Raw genomic sequence first — 21,130 nt, forward strand, 5'->3', positions numbered from 1 at the left:
ACTAAGTATGATATAGGTTTCTTTAGGAGCGACGTTCTTTGAAACATGTAGTTTCTCACTGAAAAAAAACCTTAGGTAGTGAGGAAAGCAGCGTTCTTGGTACTTGATCATTACAACCTTTCTCCTATGCATGCAGTGCTCTATTAAGAATTGTTGCTTTGGGGTCCGTTTCAGCGCAGTCACGCGGAACGATACGCCTCATGTCGCTGCGAGAAATGCGTTCGGATGGAAATGAGCAAAAATCTCGATTTTTCTTGACTGTTGTGGCTGCCTGTCATTCCTTCACGATTAATCAATTATTTCATGGTTATGGGGTGAGTGTGGAGGTATCATTCTGTGACTTTTAAATTTTGCTGCTGAAATTTGAATTGCCTTTTAAGCGTTTATGTTTCCCTAATTTTAAGTGGCTATTGAAATAATATGAGCATATCAAGGGGATTCTTAACCGTCATCCGATTAGGAAGGAGTAACGAGATACAAAATTTTTAGTCACGAAGTAATTTCTTTGGACATACCGACTTAGTATTTCTCGGAATGAAAAGTAATCTTGACAATCAGTAATCTTGAAATAATACCAAAAAAAGTATAGAACACAAATTTCGTCGAATAACTTCCTATTTATTCACACATATTCTGCACATTTTTAGGAGCAAATGATTTCTGTGCCATTGTTAACAATCACAACACGAACATTGGCGCCCGGCGACATCTTTTGCAGTTACATACAGAGTGTATGCTCGGCATGGCTTTAGAAAGCTAATATTAAACCGGTAAACCGCGAACCGAATTAGCCAGAAGTCGTACGGTTCGTCCTTTTCCAGAAATTGGCACTACCTAGCAAAGCTAAGAACATAACTGTCTTCTAATTGTGATTCCGTCCAGCATCTAGAATAGCAACTAAACGGCGAATTTAATCTTTCATTTAATCTTTTTTTTTTATCTTTTTATTTAATCTTTCATTCAATTTAATCTTTCATGAAAAGTGAATGGTCGATTTAGATGAGGGCATTATTAACATCCATTCCGATTATTAAGATTAACACATCAATTCCGATGCTGGGCGTCAGCAAAGCTCAGGCCCGATTATAAAGAGGTTGATTATTGAATTTAAACCTTGTTTATTCTTCAGTGAACATGATGTAAGTCTTGCAGAAAATATACCTCGTAATGATAACGCAAGACATTTAAGAATATGACAACTTTTTGTTCGGGCGCGAAATTTTGAAAAATTACGTCTTGAGAAACTTTAAAATGAACGAAAATTGGCGTTGATGCAGTGTTGCTAGAGGCGAGAACTGAGGCCCAACAATAGGCATAATAATTTAAGTGTCATGAGTGACAGCTTCGTGTAACGTGAAGAGGGTGTCAAGACTATCGCTTAATTACACGTGGCTCGAGTGTCTTGAGGGCACCGCACTTGCTTCTGTGATTCTGTGACACACGACACCTTGCCAGACACTTTTATGACACATCGACCCAGGACTATAGTATTTGAAGTGGCGTAATCAATGAGTCACATTTCAAGTTGAAATGATAGCCAAAGTCCATTTTCACAAACTGTTTCATTACGCGGATTGCTAGTCTTTAATTTTCTATCCTTACGCTGGATGTTAATATGCCTCCTGGATGCTGTAATATTCCAGACGATACAATGAGATATATTGAAGCCAAGTTAATTGGCAGCAGCTTACTACATAGGAAAGAAGTCAATTATAGACAAAGCTGACACATATCGGTCACTTTTGTAATATGACAAAACTTGGGCTTTTGTAGAGCCACACAACTAATTACGTAGGTAACAGCATATCTACATCAAAGTTAAACACGGACATCCATTCCTGAACCTAGTAGCTGCAATCGATTAGTTTTTGATGAAAATTGTACAAAAATCTTGTGGAATTCAATTTAATTTTATTAATTATAATAATCAGTATTTTGGACGGTCTCAAGCCGAAGCTGAAGAAGAATTACTGCAACGGAAATGTTCAGATTTCCTACACCACTTCTATCAGATTTCCTACACCACTTCTAACCGCAAGATGCTCCCGCTTGATCGGAAATTTGCCTACCCTATCAAAATTTTTAGTTGGTGGCGAGCCTGAATTATGAACCGCCTAGGACTCGGACCGAACGTAAATCAGCTTCTCTATGTCCGCTTTTTGGTCTACATTCTGGCCCCCGAATCAGACAGCTACCAGAGCCTGGTGAGGGGACTAAGGGGATTCTGCCAACTCTTGCCCTACTCTCAGGAGACCATAAAGTCGGCCAGGAGGTTCTGACTAGTCGCTGATTGCGATCAGTTGGCCAACTGACCCAGAATAACTATGCGCCGAGTGTAGTGACTATTCGGTCGAAGCCTAGGCGGTCCCCGAATTTTGTTAGGGTAGCAGCTCCTTTTAGAGGCACTCCTGCAGCAATAGCTAATTTACTAAAACTGGACGATCCTTTAGGGCTGGACCGTTAATAAATTTTGAATTCCACCGTTTTTTTTTTTTTTGTTTGAGCACTGGATAGGATATTAGTACCTCGTTTGTTCACGCAATTTTCTCAAATTAGGGTTCGTCTACCTGCAGATGCGACGTTTGAGGCCAGACATAGATGACCGAGCCGGCTATAATACTATGCTTCCACCTTGAAATAAAACCTACTCAGTTTCTAGTAGTCAATCCTTTCTTATTTTTCTTGAACGCTGACTTGGGAACAGAAATCATTGAGTCATCTTTATTCGAAATTCAATTTAACTTTTTGTGTAAAAATGATCAACTCATATAAATAATTAGAAAGTTTTTCTCAATTTCCACACTTGCCAACGAAAGTGACAGGCATACTAGCTACTGAAAGTATGATGCAGCTGATATTGCTACACTCAAGCCGAGCGAAGACATCTAATAGTTCATGGCAAATCCACTCACGGTCGAGTTGAGTTTTGAACGAATTCCGTTCATATGTTCAGTCGCTAAGTCATAAAACTGTAATTAATGATAAGATAAATTGTGTCACTCTGCATACCTCCACACTGCAGCACCACACCACGCCACAGACCAACAACAAACCTCCACACTGCAGCACCACACCACACCACAGACCAACAACAACACACCTCACCACAGACCAACAACAAATCACAACACTGCAGCACCACACCACGCCACAGACCAACAAAAAACCTCCACACTGCAGCACCACACCACGCCACAGACCAACAACAAACCTCCACACTGCAGCACCACACCACGCCACAGACCAACAACAAACCTCCACACTGCAGCACCACACCTCACCACAGACCAACAACAAATCACAACACTAATCCACGGCAAGAAGTGAACAAAGAAACCATACTAATGATAAATAGAGCTAAAATAAAAACTTCAATCAATGCAAGCCAATATAGTGACAAAGCAATTAATAAGTTTGTAAATAGAACTAAGCATAAATCATATGAATAAACACGACATTATTTAGGAAAAAAGTTAAAAAGAGACATTTTGACGAGAAATAGGTTAAAACGTGACGTTCTCAAGAAGGAAAACAGGTAGTCAAGAATACGCAACCATTATGCCGAATGATAATTAAAAAGAAGCTATTCTTGAGAAAAAATATCGCAATGGCGTCTAGAGACGAGGTCTCACCTCCCAGCTTTCTTTAGTGATATCCTTGAGCTGCGCCCCGCTGTCGCTTGCGTCGCCCTCTGCACCGCTGCTGCCGGAAGGACTCTTGCCCTCGAGTACCGCCAGGTCTGTGTCCTCTAATATGAGGGTAAGGCCGCGCTCAGCGATCTTCTGCTCGTCCACTTCCCCGTAGATCCCACCGCCCCACAGGTCCAGCAGTCGGCTAAGGTCAGCCGCTCTTCGTAAGAATAACAAGAAAAAAATTATTTATTCACACAATTGACTCAATTCTTTCAGATTTTGAAGCCAAGCTATCAATCGAGGCATGCAGGCCAGGTTACGAGGCAAGAAGGCTACATGAGTTTAATTGTATTAGCCTATTTTATTAGTGTATTTTATTAGTGTATTTTATTAGTGTATTTTATTTTTCGGCTACAAGGGAAAGCACCGCTTATCAATTCCTATTCAAACTCTCTCAGAAATCCTCTACTTCTAATTCCAATTAAAATATGACCTTATGATGGGTTTAGGACGTCGCAGTCCACGGTCACGCTGATGCGCCGCCTTCGTCGTCCTCCGTCTCCGAGTCGTCGTCGGATGTAACGTTGGACGGTTCCGTCTATTAGCCCTCATTTGGGCACGCTGATGCAAGATGCTGTTGCTTGTCACTTGCTGATGGTAGTTTCCAAAAACTGGACAGTCCGGGATCTTGCTCAACCACTTGTCCAGTTGTCTCTTGAATGTTGCAAGGGTAAACTCCCCTCCTCTCAGCGCTTAACTGGAGAAGAGGTTGGTGACGTCATCAACACTCACTATCAACACACCAACACTCACTATCAACACTGGAGAAGAGGTTGGTGACGTCATCAACAGGCACGAGGCTCCTGAAGCCGACGTTGGTGCCGTCCTTGAACTGCGCGCGCTTGTGTGTGCCCGCCGAGGTGAGGGCGCCCCCCGCAGGAGGCGCTGACGAGGGCAGCGTCTCCTGGGAGCTGTGAGGGGACGAGCGACGCGCCAGGTCCAGTGAGGGTCGTCTGCGTTCAGAGGGACAAAGCAGAGCACTTTACCCTCAAGTCAAATAGCTTCTCTAATGCCCCTTATCAATTTTATCAATTGTATTATTACGTTGGTTGAGGTAAGCTAATAAGCCAGACGGAACAGAGCTTGTAATGGCAAGTAAATTCATTAGTATCGCACATAATTACATTGGCATTTAAAAACTCCACTTTCGTGATTAACTTTGATACGAGATGATCAGCCAGTAAGACTATTCCTCGTAACGATGGGGAACTGAAAAAGACAACCTAAATTACCACCGCAAGCTAGTAATCTCAATCTGGACTGACACTATTTTCTGTGACCGCCATGCTCGTGATTTAATAAGCAAACGTAGGTATCATGTGTAATATTATTCTTCAACGAATGTAATATTTAATTAATCTAAGATTCTTTAACGAATGTAATAAACAGATCAAAAAAGGAAAGAATAGCAAAGCGGTATAAGAACAACTTGAGTTACGCAAGTTCCTCTAGAACTCGTTCTAGTACAAATGGACCCACGGCACGAGTGTTAAAAAGCATATAGGACGTTTTAGATTGGGTTAGCAGTGAACAGATTCTTGCGCTCACGCATGCACTACAACTCTACAACGATCAACTCTTCATATTGGAATGTTGCCCGAAATTTAACGGGATTTCATGAAGGGATTTTCGCATCTTGAAATAAACGAGGAACTATTGTTTCCACACAATCAAGGGCGTACGCTGATAATGAACGAAGACGGAGTGAAATGAACTTAAAAACCATCAAGTAGGGTTATACATAGATTAGGTTAACAGTATACACTTCGTTACCTCTTAAGACTTAGTTCGTTACTCATAGAGGAAAAACACACAAATAACATCGACGGGTGAACTAGAACAACATCTAGTTAAACATAGGGACCAGTAATGCGGAGGATTTTCCCTTTGCTTGCTATAGCCTCCCTCGAATAGGACGACACACTAGAGATTGGCGAAAAAAAAAACTAATAAAAAAATTATGTATTATTTCCAGTTAAAGATTACTGATGTTTGACATGCACCATCCTATGCTCCGAGGAATATTTAATTAGTGCAAGGATACACACAAGCGGATGTGAGGTATATAAGCCGTCTGGGAATCGCCAGGAAAGCGAGGGCACGGCCACACGTCGACAGGAATGAAAACTCAACTAGTGACGAACTTCATCAGAAATTGAAAAATATTGTGAAACGCTTCTTTTGATCTAGAATTTAATTGAACACTTCAATTTAATTAAATTAGATCTAATCAGAGTTTAATTGCACACTTCTTTAATTGAACGCTTTACACTGGTGAGAAGACTTGAACGCGGTATTAGCCAACGCTACTGACAGTTAAGAAACAACACATGTTAACCCAGGAAACCCACGATAACTCCTATGCCCCATTATAGATCCGCTATTCCTACATTTTGTGCAGGTTAATTAGAACAATAAAGGGTTTAACGAGCCCTTTAAACAATGAATTTTATTATTTCAACGATATCCTGCCACATGCGACAACTATTACAAATAATAACAATGAAGTACAGGCAAACCTAGTGATCAACAAGGCGAGGATGGGCCGATGGTTTCGTATAGCACGGCACTCGGGTGAGCAAAAGCGCGGCTTGCATGTAATCGTCAGGGTAAACAGACATGGGACCATACTTTCAAAACTCGCTAAGTGAACGTAAGTACTTACGCTCTATTTTCTTGTCTATGATTAAGTGAACGTAAGTACTTACGCTACTTACGCTCTATTTTCTTGTCTATGATTGGTGGATTTTGCTTGAAAGGCCGTCAATGATTGGCTGATGAACTTACGATCTCTCAACTTTTTTGAAAGTATGGGACTATGGGCCAAACTACCAAACCATCCCTTATCGCCTTCTGGACGCTATCTTTCTAAGCCCTTCTTTATCGCCTTCTGGACGCCATCTTCCTAAGCCCTCCTTTATCGCCTTCTGGACGCCATCCTCCTGCACCCTCACCGTCTGCTGGGTGTCCTGGACGGCAAGCATGACAGGCGCGTCCAGCAACTCTTGCATCTTGCGGTAGAGCGAGGCGAGGGAGAAGCCGTGCTGCGCCGTGCTGAACACAAGGCGCCACGAGTAGCTCTGCATCCGCGGCGGTAGCTTGCGGTACAGGTTCTGCACGCACGGCACATCACAATGAAATAAAGCCAAGCAATTCTACTACTCGTTCTAGACTGATTTGTTCCGGTGAAAATAAACAGAAAAAGCAAGCGATGCTTGTGAACAATAATGGTTTTTCACAGTAAAACGAAGCCATGTTCTTAGAATTAAACGATATTGTGATAGATAAAATAACTTGTTTCAGTGATGCGTCAAGGCAAAGCTCCAATTCTAGGAAGAATAATGAGGTCTGTATGATAGTTTATAAAAAAAATATTGAGGTAATGATTGGTTATTTTGGTTGGCTACTGTACAAAAATCATACGGTTGATGTAATCGTAGAGCAGCGAAAATAATTTGATGTCTATTAATTGTAGCAGCAAAGCCCAGATGACGCGTCAAACACATTAGTTTGATGCTCGTTAAATAGACAAGTAAAATGCCAGCCCCCATTAAAAGAACTCGCGATTTACACACCTTAAAAAGCTGGTGATCGATGATGTCTGAAGAGTCGAGCATTTCTGGCAGCAGGGCTTCGACATCGAGGCTGGTGATGGAGGCTGAGGTCGCGTAGAGCGCCCGTCGCAGCTCATCAGACATTGGCACCTGTCGCAGTCGCGGGGAGTGAGTGAAAAATACGGTGTGGTAACATGGATACAGTGTGGCGAGATATGGATACAGTGTGGCGACACATGGATACACTGTGGCGACACATGGATATGGTGTGGCGACACATGGATATGGTGTGGCGACACATGGATACACTGTGGCGACACATGGATATGGTGTGGCGGCCCAGCGCTCATATAGGAGTCTTTTCTGGCAAAGTAAACGTATGGTTCTGATAAACAGTACATTATGCAGGGATACTTACAGTGAGAGATATCATGTATATATGCGGGGAATGTACAAACCCAGTAGTAATAAATTATACAAAATGAACATATTGATTTCATATTTGATAAGTGAATAGTGAAAGATGTGTATGTTTTGTGGGATAGCAAAGAGCGGATGGGAGTCAAGTAAAATAAGGCACATATTAATGAAAACCGAAAGAACTTGAAAACGAAAGATCATATAAACTTAAATAGATAAAAAGAACATAACAACATCTGCTGCTAAAGAATACTTTGGGATCTATAAATTTTGTGGTTTGAATCTGAAGCACAGAACTATAGATAAAATCAGCTCTCAAACATGAATAGGTAGTTTGAATACATTCTAATGCAACAAAAATAAATCATATAAAGAACGAATTAATCAAACTAGAAAAACAGTGCCGGATGATCGCACCTAATAACACCATAGAATGTGAAAGAGTTAGTGCAATACTATAAAATTCTGAATAATTATAGCCGAGAGTTAAACGCAGCCAATAACGTACAATGTACAAGAGTTAGTGCAATAGAAAAAAATTCCGAATAATAATAGCCGAGAGTTAGTATGTATAATCTAGAAGAGATTTATTGCGATACATAACCTTACACCTGCAATGCTCCAAACGTTGTACTGACATAACAAAATGTTAAATCGAGCAATGTTAGCAACACAGCTGGGGCCATACTTTCAAAATTCGCTAAGTGAACGTAAGTACTTACGCTCTATTTTCTTGTCTATGATTGGTGGATTTTAGCTCTATTTTCTTGTCTATGATTAAGTGAACGTAAGTACTTACGCTCTATTTTCTTGTCTATGATTGGTGGATTTTGCTTGAAAGGCCGTCAATGATTGGCTGATGAACATACGATCTCTTAACTTTTTTTGAAAGTATAGACCATGGAGCTCGAGAAATGTTTATTGTGGCACGGGTATGTGGGTAGGGAGACGAGTTGACGCGACTCGTGCGGCTATAAAACGTTACTTGAAAACGTGGGGGAGAACCGGGACCACAAACAAGCAATAATACGAGAGGAAACCTTAAAAAACAAAAAATATATTTAAAAAGGCTTCAAGATAAGATCAAAATACAGCGAATGCATGAATAGAAGATCGTTGGAACAATAGCGAGGACACATTTAAGTGTAGAAGTAACTGTAAATGGGAGAAGGCTTTAGTAATTAACAAGGGGGTGATAAAGGAAGGGAATGGTAATGAAAGTACTGCAGTATACAAGAGGAATTTTAAAATGAGGGCATAGCGGGGAAATAGAAACAATTGGTCGTAGTCAGGAATATAAATATTTAATATAAGCCAGAGGAAAAAATAGATGATAAACTAAAGGACGACGTAGACAACAACTAAGGGACAAAGTGAAAGATAAACTAAGGGACAAAGTGGAAGATAAACTAAGGGACAAAGTGAAAGATAAACTAAGGGACAAAGTGGAAGCTAAACTAAAGGACGAAGTGGAACTGTGGAAGATAAACTAAAGGACGAAATGGAAGATAAACTAAAGGACGAAGTGGAAAATAAACTAAAGGATGGAATGGAAGACAAACTAAGTGACGAAATAAAAGGCAAACTAAGGAACGAAGTAGACAACGAACTAAGGACGCTGGTCAAGATGAGAGGCAAGCACAGCAGGGGACGGCAGCGGGGATCTACGAATGTCAACCAACGAACGTCCAGTGGTCCGCACAACGCAAGCGTACGTACCCGCCGAGAATGAGATGTGTTTGTCGGAATGGGGAGGGGGGTTGTGGGGACATGGTCGCGGGGGAAGGATTCGGGGGGTTAGGAGGGGAATGGGAGGTGAAAAAGTCTGTAAAATCCCCCGAGTGGCTGGAGGGGTCTGATGGAGACCGCGCGAACAGACCAGACCCGAGGTCTGCCAGGTACTTGGGTGAGCTGCCGCGGTGCAGGGGAGACAAACCGTCAATAATGACGCTGGCTCACAGGTTTAACTTGCGAAAATTATAAGTAATGAAATAATTTCCAACGTAAACAGAAAAATCCTGCTAGAACCACATTCACACAAAATAATAAGACAGTAGAACAATAATTTTAGCAGGATTAGGGGCCTGTAGTCGCTGAAGATGCGTCCGCGGTGCAGGGGAGACAAACCGTCAATATTGACGCTGGCTCACAGGTTTAACTTGCGAAAATTATAAGTAATGAAATAATTTCCAACTTAAACAGAACTTTAAGCATAATTAGACATTTTTTAATTCAGCCCACAACCTAATGAGCTACGTATTTATTTCATAAATAACTTAATTACTAACTAAAGAGGAACCAAAGTCCAACAAGACGTTAGATTTGCTCTGCCCTAGTAAGGAGTAGCCCAGTTCTAGGAAAGGTAAGGTATTCCCAAGGCAAAATTGCCCCCTAACCCCCTACTGAGGAGGCCAAAATTGCCCCCTAACCCCCTACTGAGGAGGCAATAATTGCCCCCTAACCCTCTTCTGAGGAGGCAAGAATTTCCCCCTAACCCCCTACTGAGGAGGCAAGAATTGCCCCCTAACCCCCTACTAAGGAGGCCAAAATTGCCCCCTAACTCCCTACTAAGGAGGCCAGAATTGCCCCCTAACCCCCTACTAAGGAGGCAAGACTTGCCCCCTAACCCCCTACTAAGGAGGCAAGACTTGCCCCCTAACCCCCTACTAAGGAGGCAAGACTTGCCCCCTAACCCCCTACTAAAGAGACAAGAATTGCCCCCTAACCCCCTACTGAGGAGACAAGAATTGCCCCCTAACCCCCTACAGAGGAGACAAGAATTGCCCCCTAACCCCCTACTGAGGAGGCAAGAATTGCCTCCTAACCCCCTAATGAGAAGACAAGAATTATCCCCTAACCCCTAATGAGTAGGCAAGACTTGTCCCCTAATCCCCTACTGAGGAGGCAAGAATTGCCCCCTAAGCAGCACGGTTGCATCACGGCACTGCCCTCCATAAAGCTATCTTCGGTTTATCGAGCAAGAGGTTGTAAGCGACGTTGTAATGATGATACTGTTCGCCAAATAGCATACGGTTGACTTACTGTTGTTGTCCAAGCATACACAAAATACTACATTAGCAGAACTACTGGTTCTGAAACATCAACAGATAAGGACAGGCTCTTGGTTCGACGATACTTTCAACTGCAGATTTAAAATTTCAGCTCGCCAGAATCAGGATCAACTTTACAAAATCAAATTCCCTTCAACTCCTGAAACGAGATTTTAACTCAAGTTGACGGCCAAAAATTCCAGAATTAAAAAAATTTTTGGAACTCGATTTGAAGAAACGACAACGTTTTCTAGCAACAGGTTGAATGAAAATCACATGGTCTCGTGATTCCCATCCGCAGAATTTAATTTCGATCGATCTTCGAAAGTAGCTTATGACAACGCAATGCAAAATCGCATATGTCCAAAAATTCAAAACCACAAAAATTCGCAAGTTTTCAATCCGTTGATTGAAACACAAAATTGTGAAAGTTCAATTAACTGTCTTCTCTCAAGTTCTCTGTGGTGGCCGAATGGTATATATCACCAGAATGGCAGCAGCGAGTTGGGGGTTCGTAACCGCGGCTAATTGTTGAAATTCTAGTCAAAAACGGTAAGGTGACTGGGCGGTTTAGCACAATAAGATTGGATGAAACAATGAGTTGGGGGTTCGAGACCACCGCTGCTGTGAAATTCGCAATGTCTAAAATTAGCGCTGACATTATATCAATGTCATTATCATATAATAAACTTTTTATTGCATCACAGTTGGTAACCTAGGACGGAGAGGCAGCCGCATGTTTCCACCATTGCCGAGATAAGGTACTAGTTTTAATGAAGTAATGCCGAAATCATTGATCAAGATTTCTCACAGCCCCAGCAATGACAACACGACACCCACATTGTCCAAACAGAACACTGAACGCCGTTATTTCACATGACAGTCAGCGTCAACAACGACTCGAAGACCTTGAAAATCTTCCGTGTGAATTCAACTCCGTCGTAGACGTTCATATCACACATACTAATACTCTAGTTGAGACATTTAAAACTTTAAAACTGGCATGTACTACCGAACTTGAGCAGCTATTTAGTAGAGCCTCGATCGGGACAAAAGGCACAAATTAAAAAAAAATCTCCGAGTTCGAGACACTGAAATTACGAGAATAATTGTTTGCGAATCTACGAAATGTAAGCCATACCTGGTAAGCATATTAGAGACGTTCGATGTGACGTTGGATGTCATGTTGAACACAGACGAGAGAACACCACCACCCTGCTGCTGCTGCTGCTGGTGGGTGTCGGTGGCAGGGTGGAGAGGCGCCCCCGAGATAGAAGATGAGCTACTTCCCCCCGAGGGGCCCACGGTGGTCCCCCCACCAACGTCCCCACCCAGACCGTCCATCCAAGACAGCGGGTTGCTGAGCCGCTTGAGCACCTGCACGCCGAGAGGGAAGGGTTTAGTGCCCCCGCGGCGTTTTTAGCGCATTTTCCCATTTATAGAAAAAATATAACTCAGTACTCACTGCAGTGAGTGACAGAGAGCGCATTTTCTCGTCGACGGAAACTTGAGGTCACGGACGAACGGACAGACAGACAGACATGGCGAGCACAATAGTGCATTTTTTCCATAAATGAGAAAATGCGCTAAAAAGGCGCTTTTGTGCTCGTCATGTTCGTCCGTCCGTGACTTCACGTTTTCGTCGATTTTGAGAAAATGCGCTCTCTGTTTCTCACTGCAGTGAGTACTGATCTAATTTTTTTCAAAATCCCGAAGAAGTCATAGGATGAGCGGGGAGCAAGCGTCAGAGAGACTATACTCCAAGATAATGTTATAAGAATTATTGAAAAACTTCCCTGTTTTTTTTATAGCTCGCATAAATGACCAAGTTGTTCGAGAACAAAAGATCTAAATTTTGAGCCAAGTTAAACTTTGTTCTTAGTTCTAAATTGAAGTAGTAATGACCTTCTGCTTGCGAGAGGCCTGTGAGGGCGCGAGCCCGTCCTCAGCGGTGGGGACGAGGGGCGGCGTGGCCGGGGCGGCCGCCGCCTCTCTCAAGTCCACAAGCTCGTACGAGCTGTCCACTGAGCCGCTGCAGCCCACCACGTCCACCTGTAAGTCCATGAGATAAATTAGTGCATACAGCAAGCACAGTTCACCCAACACACATACGTAAAACATCGAAGAGCTGACACGTCGTCACATTTTTATTCTGTGCTCTAAATTATCATTTATAATAAATTATCCCTAACCATGTAAGTGGAATCTATCAAAATCAACCAAAATCTATCGAAAAAAAATATTTATGTTATTGTTCATATTATAATTTTCTAGTCAACTCGGCCTTATTCGCGCCGAGACAATGAGGTCAGTGCGCGACAGAGATGTCAACACGTGACACACAGAGAAAAGTGCATCGGTGCAGATTAAAAATATCACACTGATAACAGCTGACATCAATTATTACCCTTAGCTGTTTTTATTAGTAGAAGTAACAACTTCAATTTTCGATTCTACCGCCACAAAATACACGGTAAGAGTTAAGGTTATACTGGGCTCTCGAGTTGATTCTCTGGCAACATTTTCCATTATCATTTCATACGTAAAATCGTCTGGCTTAGATATTCAAGGTACATCACTATAGTTAGCAGAATTTTTGCTGAACTGTACATCAGAGTACCTGATAGTAGAGTTGTAAAATAGATAGTTGTAGAATAGATAGTACAATTTGAATCAATAGATAGTTGTAGAATAGATAGTAGAATTTGATGTCAACTCTAGATTAGAGTACCTAGTAGAGTACCTCCAGACAACCAAATAATGAATGCAGAATATGCCGTACCCTACCTCGCTGGAGATGGACACAGCGCTGTCGTAGGACACGTTCCTGCTGGTAGTTCTGCCGCCAGACGTACATGTTTCAGTGGCCGTGGCCATCGTGGTGGCAGTTGTTGTGTCCTCATCGATGGTCATGAGCGGCTGCAAGTGGATACTGGAGGTCAAGGAATCTTGATGGACAACATCCTGAAGTGATAGCGCAGTCGGTAGTAACTCTTGATTGTCACCGGCGGTCTTGGCTGCGGGTGTCATGGGAGCGTCTGGGATGTCATCGTTGGAAGGCAGGGGTGAGTGTGGGTACGTGTCAGGGGTGAGTAGCTCTTGCTCGAACGCCTTAGGGAAGGCAGACGAGTCCCGTGTGTCACCACCACACGAGCAGCTCGAGTCGTCGTCCTGTGAGCCCGTCGAGCTCGTCGCCTTCGTGCCCTCGCTCGCTACGCTCAACTCAGGGAATGTGGCGTCCTTCGTCAGGAGCACCGGTGAGTCTCCGTCAGCCTCTGTCGTGCCTTCTCCATACACCTTCAGAATAAACATGTACACGCTTCAATACCATGAGCAATACCGGCCTTATTTCATGAGTAAAACCAGCCTTATTTCATGATCAAAACCAGCCTTATGTTATGAGCTATATCGACCTTATTTAATGAGTAATAGAATCTTATTTGATTTCAACTAGCAAGTACGTCAACTGTAATCACCCCCGTTTTTAAATTGACATTTTTTACTCTAGAATCTGAGTATGATATTGCATTCATCCTGAATCTGATGCAATTAAATTGAATAATGTAATTAAATTTAATCCCAAAACACATTATGAATGCAATTTATAAAATTGAATGATTAAGTGCAAGGAAGACAAAAAATTCATTTGTTTGTAAACCAAACGTTGGCACCTTCGGAGATGTTGGTGCTGCAGCAGCATCATTTGTGATCATGGATTTCTTCATTGAAGGGCTGTAGTAAATTTCGGGCTTGGGCAGCTCAGGCCTGCAGACATACAGAGCGTTAAACAAGCATCAAAAGACATATCCTTGTATTCCATTGTTGAACAGCAATGATATGCCTCAACGTAAACCAGAATCACTGCAAGTCTGTGAAATAATTAGCCTTTCACCAGCCTAATATTCATTACATTAATTATTATGTGCTTTCATTATTAAATTTTATATTATTTATATATTATTTTTATTATTCTTAGTGTAGTTATGACACAGCAGTCCAGACCTGGGCAGCTTAGTGTCCTTAACCCTCATGGTGGCGATGTCGTTGTAGATGGCAGCGTTAGCGAGGCACTCCATGGGGGCAATGAAGCCGTAGGTGTCGGCGCCCCCGCGCTCCAGCACCAGCGGGTCGCTCACGTCAGGGTCGAACATGATCGCGTTGGGCGTGACCAGCACCACGCCCCCCACGATGCCCTGAACATTGCACTTTACTTTATAGCAAGAAAAATCAAGCTTTTTATTGTTATTATAACAAACAAATTAGTTATCTGAATATTGCATTTTACTTTATAGCAAGAACAATCAAGCTTTTTATTGTTATTATAACTTAAACAAATGAGTGATATAAAGACCAAGACTAGACCAATTTACTTCAGACCAAGAACAATCAAGCTTTTTATTGTTATTATAACTTAAATTTGTGATCTGAAGACCAAGACTAGACCAATTTACTTCAGACCAAGAATAAACAAGCTTTATTCATTGTTATTATATACATTAACCTTCAATTTGGACAAATTTCAAGACTTGTTGACCTTATTATTGTACCTTTTATCAGAAAGCTTGAGAAGCTCAAAAGAAGTTTTGTTTCTCAAGAAGAAGAATAAGTTTTGCTTCTCAAGAAGAAAATTCTAAAAGAAGTTTTGAGAAGCTCAAAAGAAGTTCTTAATAAAAACTGGCATTATTTTTAACCAAACATGTCTAAACAAAGGTCTCTACCCTAAATATACAAATGTTATTCTAACGTAAACAAGTTTGTGATTTTGAAGAATTGCACTTTACTTCAGACCATCAGCAATAAAGCATTTTTTATTGCTATTATATTATTTCATCTTTATTGCTGGTGAAATTCCATAATTTACTGTACATGAATGAAAAATAAATGTAATAGGTATTATGCATTCTTAATACATATGTTTGAAAGTGAAGGGGTCTCTCTGTTCACGTAATCAATGTGCATATCACAAAGTTAACCATTTCTAAGACATTTAACACAGAGGGATCCAACCGACATAGTGTTTTCTGATTTTTTTTAACCAGTCTCGAAATAATCCAAAAGTTTGGCAAACATTCATTCACTTCAAACAATCACCTGTATGCATCAATGTTTTGCTGAAATTAAAAATTTAGAGAACTATTTAAAATGATTACATATAAAATCCCTGCTTTGAAGAAGTGAAGCAACGATGAGCATCTCATTCTTCTTAATATCTAAGGAAGAGAATTAAATTTGGAAGAGAACTAAATTGTCTTGGTTCATCCGAGTTAAACTCGTTCCTGTACACAACATACCATAATAAGTTTTATAGTTTGAGGTTACAACAATAGCCTAACTACCTGAGAGGCTGTCTAATTACATAAAATTATATAATGGTGCATTTACTCAAGACTCTCGAAATTACTTTTAACTGCACTGCACTCAATACAGACTTTCTTGCAACTTCTCAAGACTTTCCATCAAGCTTCCATGCATTTACATTAAACTTTTTTGCATTGACTTTCGACTATCTTATTTATTTGAAGAATAGTGAGCATTTACTTGGCCATCAGTGACATGGCGGACCCTGAGCTTGAGGAAGCGCTCAAGACACTCCTTGTCGAGGGCTCGGTCCAAGTCCAAGCTGTTGGCCGGAGTACGGGGAGTCCCACCGCTCCCTGCTGGACACAAAAAAAAATAACTCAGTACTCACTGCAGTGGGTGACAGAGAGCGCATTTTCTCGTCGACAAAAACGTGAAGTCACGAACAGACAGACGGACGGACATGGCGAGCACAATAGCGCCTCTTTTCCTTAAAAGAGAGAATGCGCTAAAAACACCTTGTAACTTCAACCAACTTAGTGCATATTTAGCCAGGTTGTAGTTATTAATTCTAATACCTCATTATTGATTGTGGCACCATTAACAATTTCGAGAATAAATTGGTACTCTGCAATTTTTGCTTTTAGTCTCAATAAATTGTTCAAAATTACACTGAGCAAATAGTTGAGAAAATTTTATGAATATTGCCAACTTAGTATGCAACAAAACCAGTTTTAATTTATCACAGCATCTACATCAAATTGTACTTCAGCACAATAGTTAATTGCCCTGACTCCCCAATGACAAATAGTGCCAAAATTTATCATCTGCAGTAAATTCACCTGAACTGAGTGCAGTAGTCTGTGGTGAGGAGCTATCCTGTGCCGAGGCAGTTTGTCCTGATCTCAGTGGCACGAGCAGTGACTGGCCAGGGAAGAGGTAGCGGCTTGAAAGCCTGTTGAGTTTTGTCAACTCAGAAGGCGTTGTGTCGAAACGAGCAGCAATGCTCATCAGCGTGTCACTGCCCTCAACCTGCAATAGTTCAAATCAGGTTAAAAATAGAATCACTAACCAAATTAAGGAATTATTCTTTATGAAAACAGTAAATAAAATAAAAGGCATTACAATTATTGGGGAAGTTAAAAAATTAATGATCTGAAAATTAAAAAGGACTTGTGAAGTCCTAGTACTTAATACATACAGAATACTTTCACATAAATTTAGTTCAATTCTCCTTTATTTCCTCTTTGGCATGCAAAAAGAGGATACCAGTGTATCAGAAGCAAAACTGTCTCCTTTACCAATAGCAGAACATCAAAGCTTAACTATTATCTTCATAACATTAGGATTAAAATAAACAACAGACTAGTCATGTTTTGATACTAACTCTGTTATGTTTACTGTATACCAAATCCAGGATAAATAATTTGAAATGGTATATATAAATGATGAAATGTCATGATCCTAGATAGGAACATAAAATTTGAAGAAGAAAAATATGAAGCCTAAGACGACTTTACCACTAGTATAATGCACTCATTAATATAAAATCATACACACTGTGAAGAAATTAGAGCCATTTTTTTAGTGATCTGACATGTATATCTACAGATAATTAAGTTAAGTTTATGATTGAATCAATTTTAAATCACTAAATGACAATCAAAATTAGCTAATTTTTTCCAAAAAATGTACAGTATATGTAGTGGTGGTTATGGGAGCAGGCGCCAATTTTTTCATAGCTGCGGGTATGGATGACGCAGGCTCATGGGTGAGGGATGCTTGACTTGAGCTCTTGTCCAGGGGAGCCACATTCTCCTTGCTTCCTTCAACAGAATCTGTGAAAGATACATGAATCAAGTTGACTGTGAATCTTTTAACCTAAGGTTGGTAATTGACCAAATTTTCAGTTTTTTACCTCCAAAACAGCATACCTGTCTGTGACATGTAGGAGAACAAAACATTTCTAAGGTGTACATTGTAGAAATTTAGGTTGATATGGGTACATTTTCCATTATTTAACAGGCAAATTTTTTAATTAACATTTATTATTAAAATCATGTTTTATTCAAGTGTTTTTTTTTTTTTGGCTATGTTCCATTTTCAGCTCATGCATCAGAATGTAGGTATTATTTCAGAATATGTGATATCAAAATGGCAATTTCTTGGATAAACTGCATAACCTTTCTTTAAAAATATTGACAAAGAAAGATATAATTTTTGAAGCACAAAATTGTAGAAGGAAAAAGTGTTACAGTCTGCCCAGTACACATAAAATTGCCCAAAAAAAAAGAATCAATTTATGTTCTGAATGAAATTGTACTGGAAGATTATAATAAACATTCAGAACCTCTTGATATTTGTATGTACTATTCTTATAGTTGTGACAGAACTACAGGAGGAAATATTTAAACCAAGATGGATAAAAATTTGACAAAATTTGATTAGTATGTGCAAAGCTATAACTGAGAGAAATGAAAATTGAGGCAAAATTTTCAGATTCAATTATGCATCACAATCCTAATCTAATAAATTTTTACAAATTTGCAGCTGCATTTCTGACCAGTAGGTACTAGGTACATGCTTTTTGACAAGGCAACAAGTTGAATTGTGTTTACTCAATGCCAAGTGATATCAAGAGCCAAACAGGCAAATCAGAAAGAAGTCATCCATAAATGAGACAGAAGAGCCTATGTTTGCCATGAATTTTTTCCCATTCTCAAAACTCTTGACAAATTTTTTTGTGAAAATGAAAAAGAATGACATGATCTACTGAATGATCATTTTTGCCTGCCATTTTCCAATGAATGAGCCAAACTGGAATTAGCAGTGAAACCTCTTAGAAAGTTAGACTTAGGCTCGTAGTAATTAGCCCACAAGTTCCATAACCTACTTGGAATATTGATTGAAAATGATTGTTTCACAGGCATTTTTTTTAAATTGCTGGTGAAAATGAACCTTTTTTCTGATTTTTTGCTGAAGAAATTAGGAAAATGCCATACCTAAGACTAAGAGTGGGTAAAATTGGCAATATTTGCATAATAATCACAGGAGTTTAGTCCAATTCATGAGTGGCTTTTGCCCACTTTCCTACATCAGGCCCAAAACCAAAGAAAAAGATAGATAGCATATTTTTTTACAATATATTTGTGAAAAAAATTGAAATAGGTACTAATCATGTTCTTCAAAAACATTTACTTTGTAGAGTTTGTATTTCAGATTGAATATAGAAGTTGAATTAACCATGTGGCTGGATCTAAATTGAATTCATGTTGAACATGGTTAGAGAAAATCTAATTACTAAAACAAATCTAATTAAAACACACTGCACAACAATGATTCAATGAATAGCAACTGCATCGCCACACTGGACTGACCCCAGTCACCAGACACAACTCACAACAATTGACATTATTTAATATTGTTGTGGCATTGTGACATTATTATATACAATAGAAATTGGAAAAGATTGATTAAAGTTAAAGTATTTTAATTTTATCAAAAGCAGAATTTTGGGGGCAGATAGGCCTATATGCTTCTTAAATTTCAGTCACAAATTTTTCTATAGCCTATGTGTAATTAATTAGAGTTTGTTTGCAATATATAAAGTAATCAAAAAATTTCAAATGATAATTCCAAATATACCATCAACTTGATTAAGTACCTATCAATAATACAATAAACATACCTACAACACACCAATCTTTTGTAATAGCAAAATGATAAGGATCAAAGTCCATCATTTCTTCATCTAGGTATTTAACAGAACAGAAATGAACTGCAGCTGGCATGAAATGATGAATTGTAGTGACGAACCTAACCCCTAACTACTACTAATAGAGCGAGTTACTGAGATTGCTGTTCGAGTCGAAATTCACAAATTGGAAGAGCTACCGTAACCATCATCAGGAATTATTCGGTCTCAGACTTAGTTTCCAACCGCGAACAGCTGATCTGGCTTGTGCAGCGATTGAAAGTTCAAGAGTCACCGGAGAAACCAAACCAATCCCTCCATATACAAAAACAAATAATTTGTTCGGTGCCAACTAAGAAAAGTAACCCTAAAGCTATTTGTTCAACTCAACATTATGCTGCGTAATTTAGATTTTCGGCTTATGACGATTTTCATTAAATTTGCACATTTTACAGGTAAATCAGGCATTTCCAAGCAATATTACCTATAAAATTACTTTCAATTGCGTTGTTCCAAGCATCGGACACAGAATTTACTAGTGATTGAAGCATGTTTTTTGTCTTATCTCAAAGTATTTTCAAAACCTCCGCCCACGTAACTCATTCTTGCTCAAGGTCATTTCACTTACGGTGTGCAACTGATGTACGAGTATATATATACATATTTAGTCATCACGTGACCAACGATAGAATAACGAAGCAATGAGAACAGGCAAGAATAAAAATAGTTATGGTAAAATAGTCCTTTATGTCGATTTTACTTTCAGAACGAGACGAGTAATATTTAGATATAAAATTTAATTAAGAGCAAAAACCTTTAAATCTCCCTTACAGTCCTCCAATGAAGGATGAACTGTAATTCAATATTTCAGCGTTCCCGTGCATGTCAAACACGATCGGTAATGAATCAAATTCAAGTATAAACTTACACGTTGGGGGACTTGATTTGAAATTGGACGTCCTAAGTAACAAGTCCATCAAATTTCTATGCAATGCTTGCTTTTAAGTATTTGTTTTTTTTATATATATCAAGATTTTCCTTCAGGATTTATCTAAAGTTGACCATTGCTTTACTCCCTCGCCAATTTCGCTGCATTACTCAGGTCGGTTTTATATATATACCATGGGCCTATTTCTACAGTGCCGATACTTCTATTCTATATTAAAGTTGAACTATAGATAGTTTTACTGGTGAGTTACATACAAGACACAACCTATTAACCTGAGCCTAATCAAAGAGGCCATTAGCATGAATTTTGGGCTAGATAGTGTCTGTTGATATATATACAGCAGGTCATGCGGCCAATTCCCAAGCTGTTACACGTGCAACAGAGAGTTCCATGTAAAGTAGTAAGTAACTCGTGGATCACCAAGTTCGTTTAAAAAAATTATCAAAACAAGAAATCCACCGGATGAATTAACG

At 39.8% G+C, this 21,130-nt stretch overlaps 1 protein-coding gene across 1 annotated transcript in view; it reads right to left on the reverse strand.

The window, feature by feature from the left end:
• LOC108675033 (mucin-5AC) overlaps positions 1-21,130 on the reverse strand; it is a 106,489-nt gene that overhangs the window by 14,648 nt on the left and 70,711 nt on the right. Inside the window, exons 3-13 of the mRNA XM_018163019.2 lie at positions 17,710-17,852; positions 16,857-17,046; positions 16,255-16,373; positions 14,719-14,909; positions 14,388-14,481; positions 13,504-14,013; positions 12,622-12,768; positions 11,858-12,093; positions 9,386-9,577; positions 4,446-4,645; positions 3,633-3,847 (exon numbers count right to left, since the gene is read on the reverse strand). Of these exons, the coding sequence (XP_018018508.2) occupies positions 3,633-3,847; positions 4,446-4,645; positions 9,386-9,577; positions 11,858-12,093; positions 12,622-12,768; positions 13,504-14,013; positions 14,388-14,481; positions 14,719-14,909; positions 16,255-16,373; positions 16,857-17,046; positions 17,710-17,852 (2,237 nt within the window). The remainder of the gene's footprint in view (positions 1-3,632; positions 3,848-4,445; positions 4,646-9,385; positions 9,578-11,857; positions 12,094-12,621; positions 12,769-13,503; positions 14,014-14,387; positions 14,482-14,718; positions 14,910-16,254; positions 16,374-16,856; positions 17,047-17,709; positions 17,853-21,130) is intronic.

Source organism: Hyalella azteca, unplaced genomic scaffold (genome assembly GCF_000764305.2).
Source record: "Hyalella azteca isolate HAZT.00-mixed unplaced genomic scaffold, Hazt_2.0.2 contig12774, whole genome shotgun sequence".
In the NCBI taxonomy this organism is placed as follows: domain Eukaryota; kingdom Metazoa; phylum Arthropoda; class Malacostraca; order Amphipoda; family Hyalellidae; genus Hyalella; species Hyalella azteca.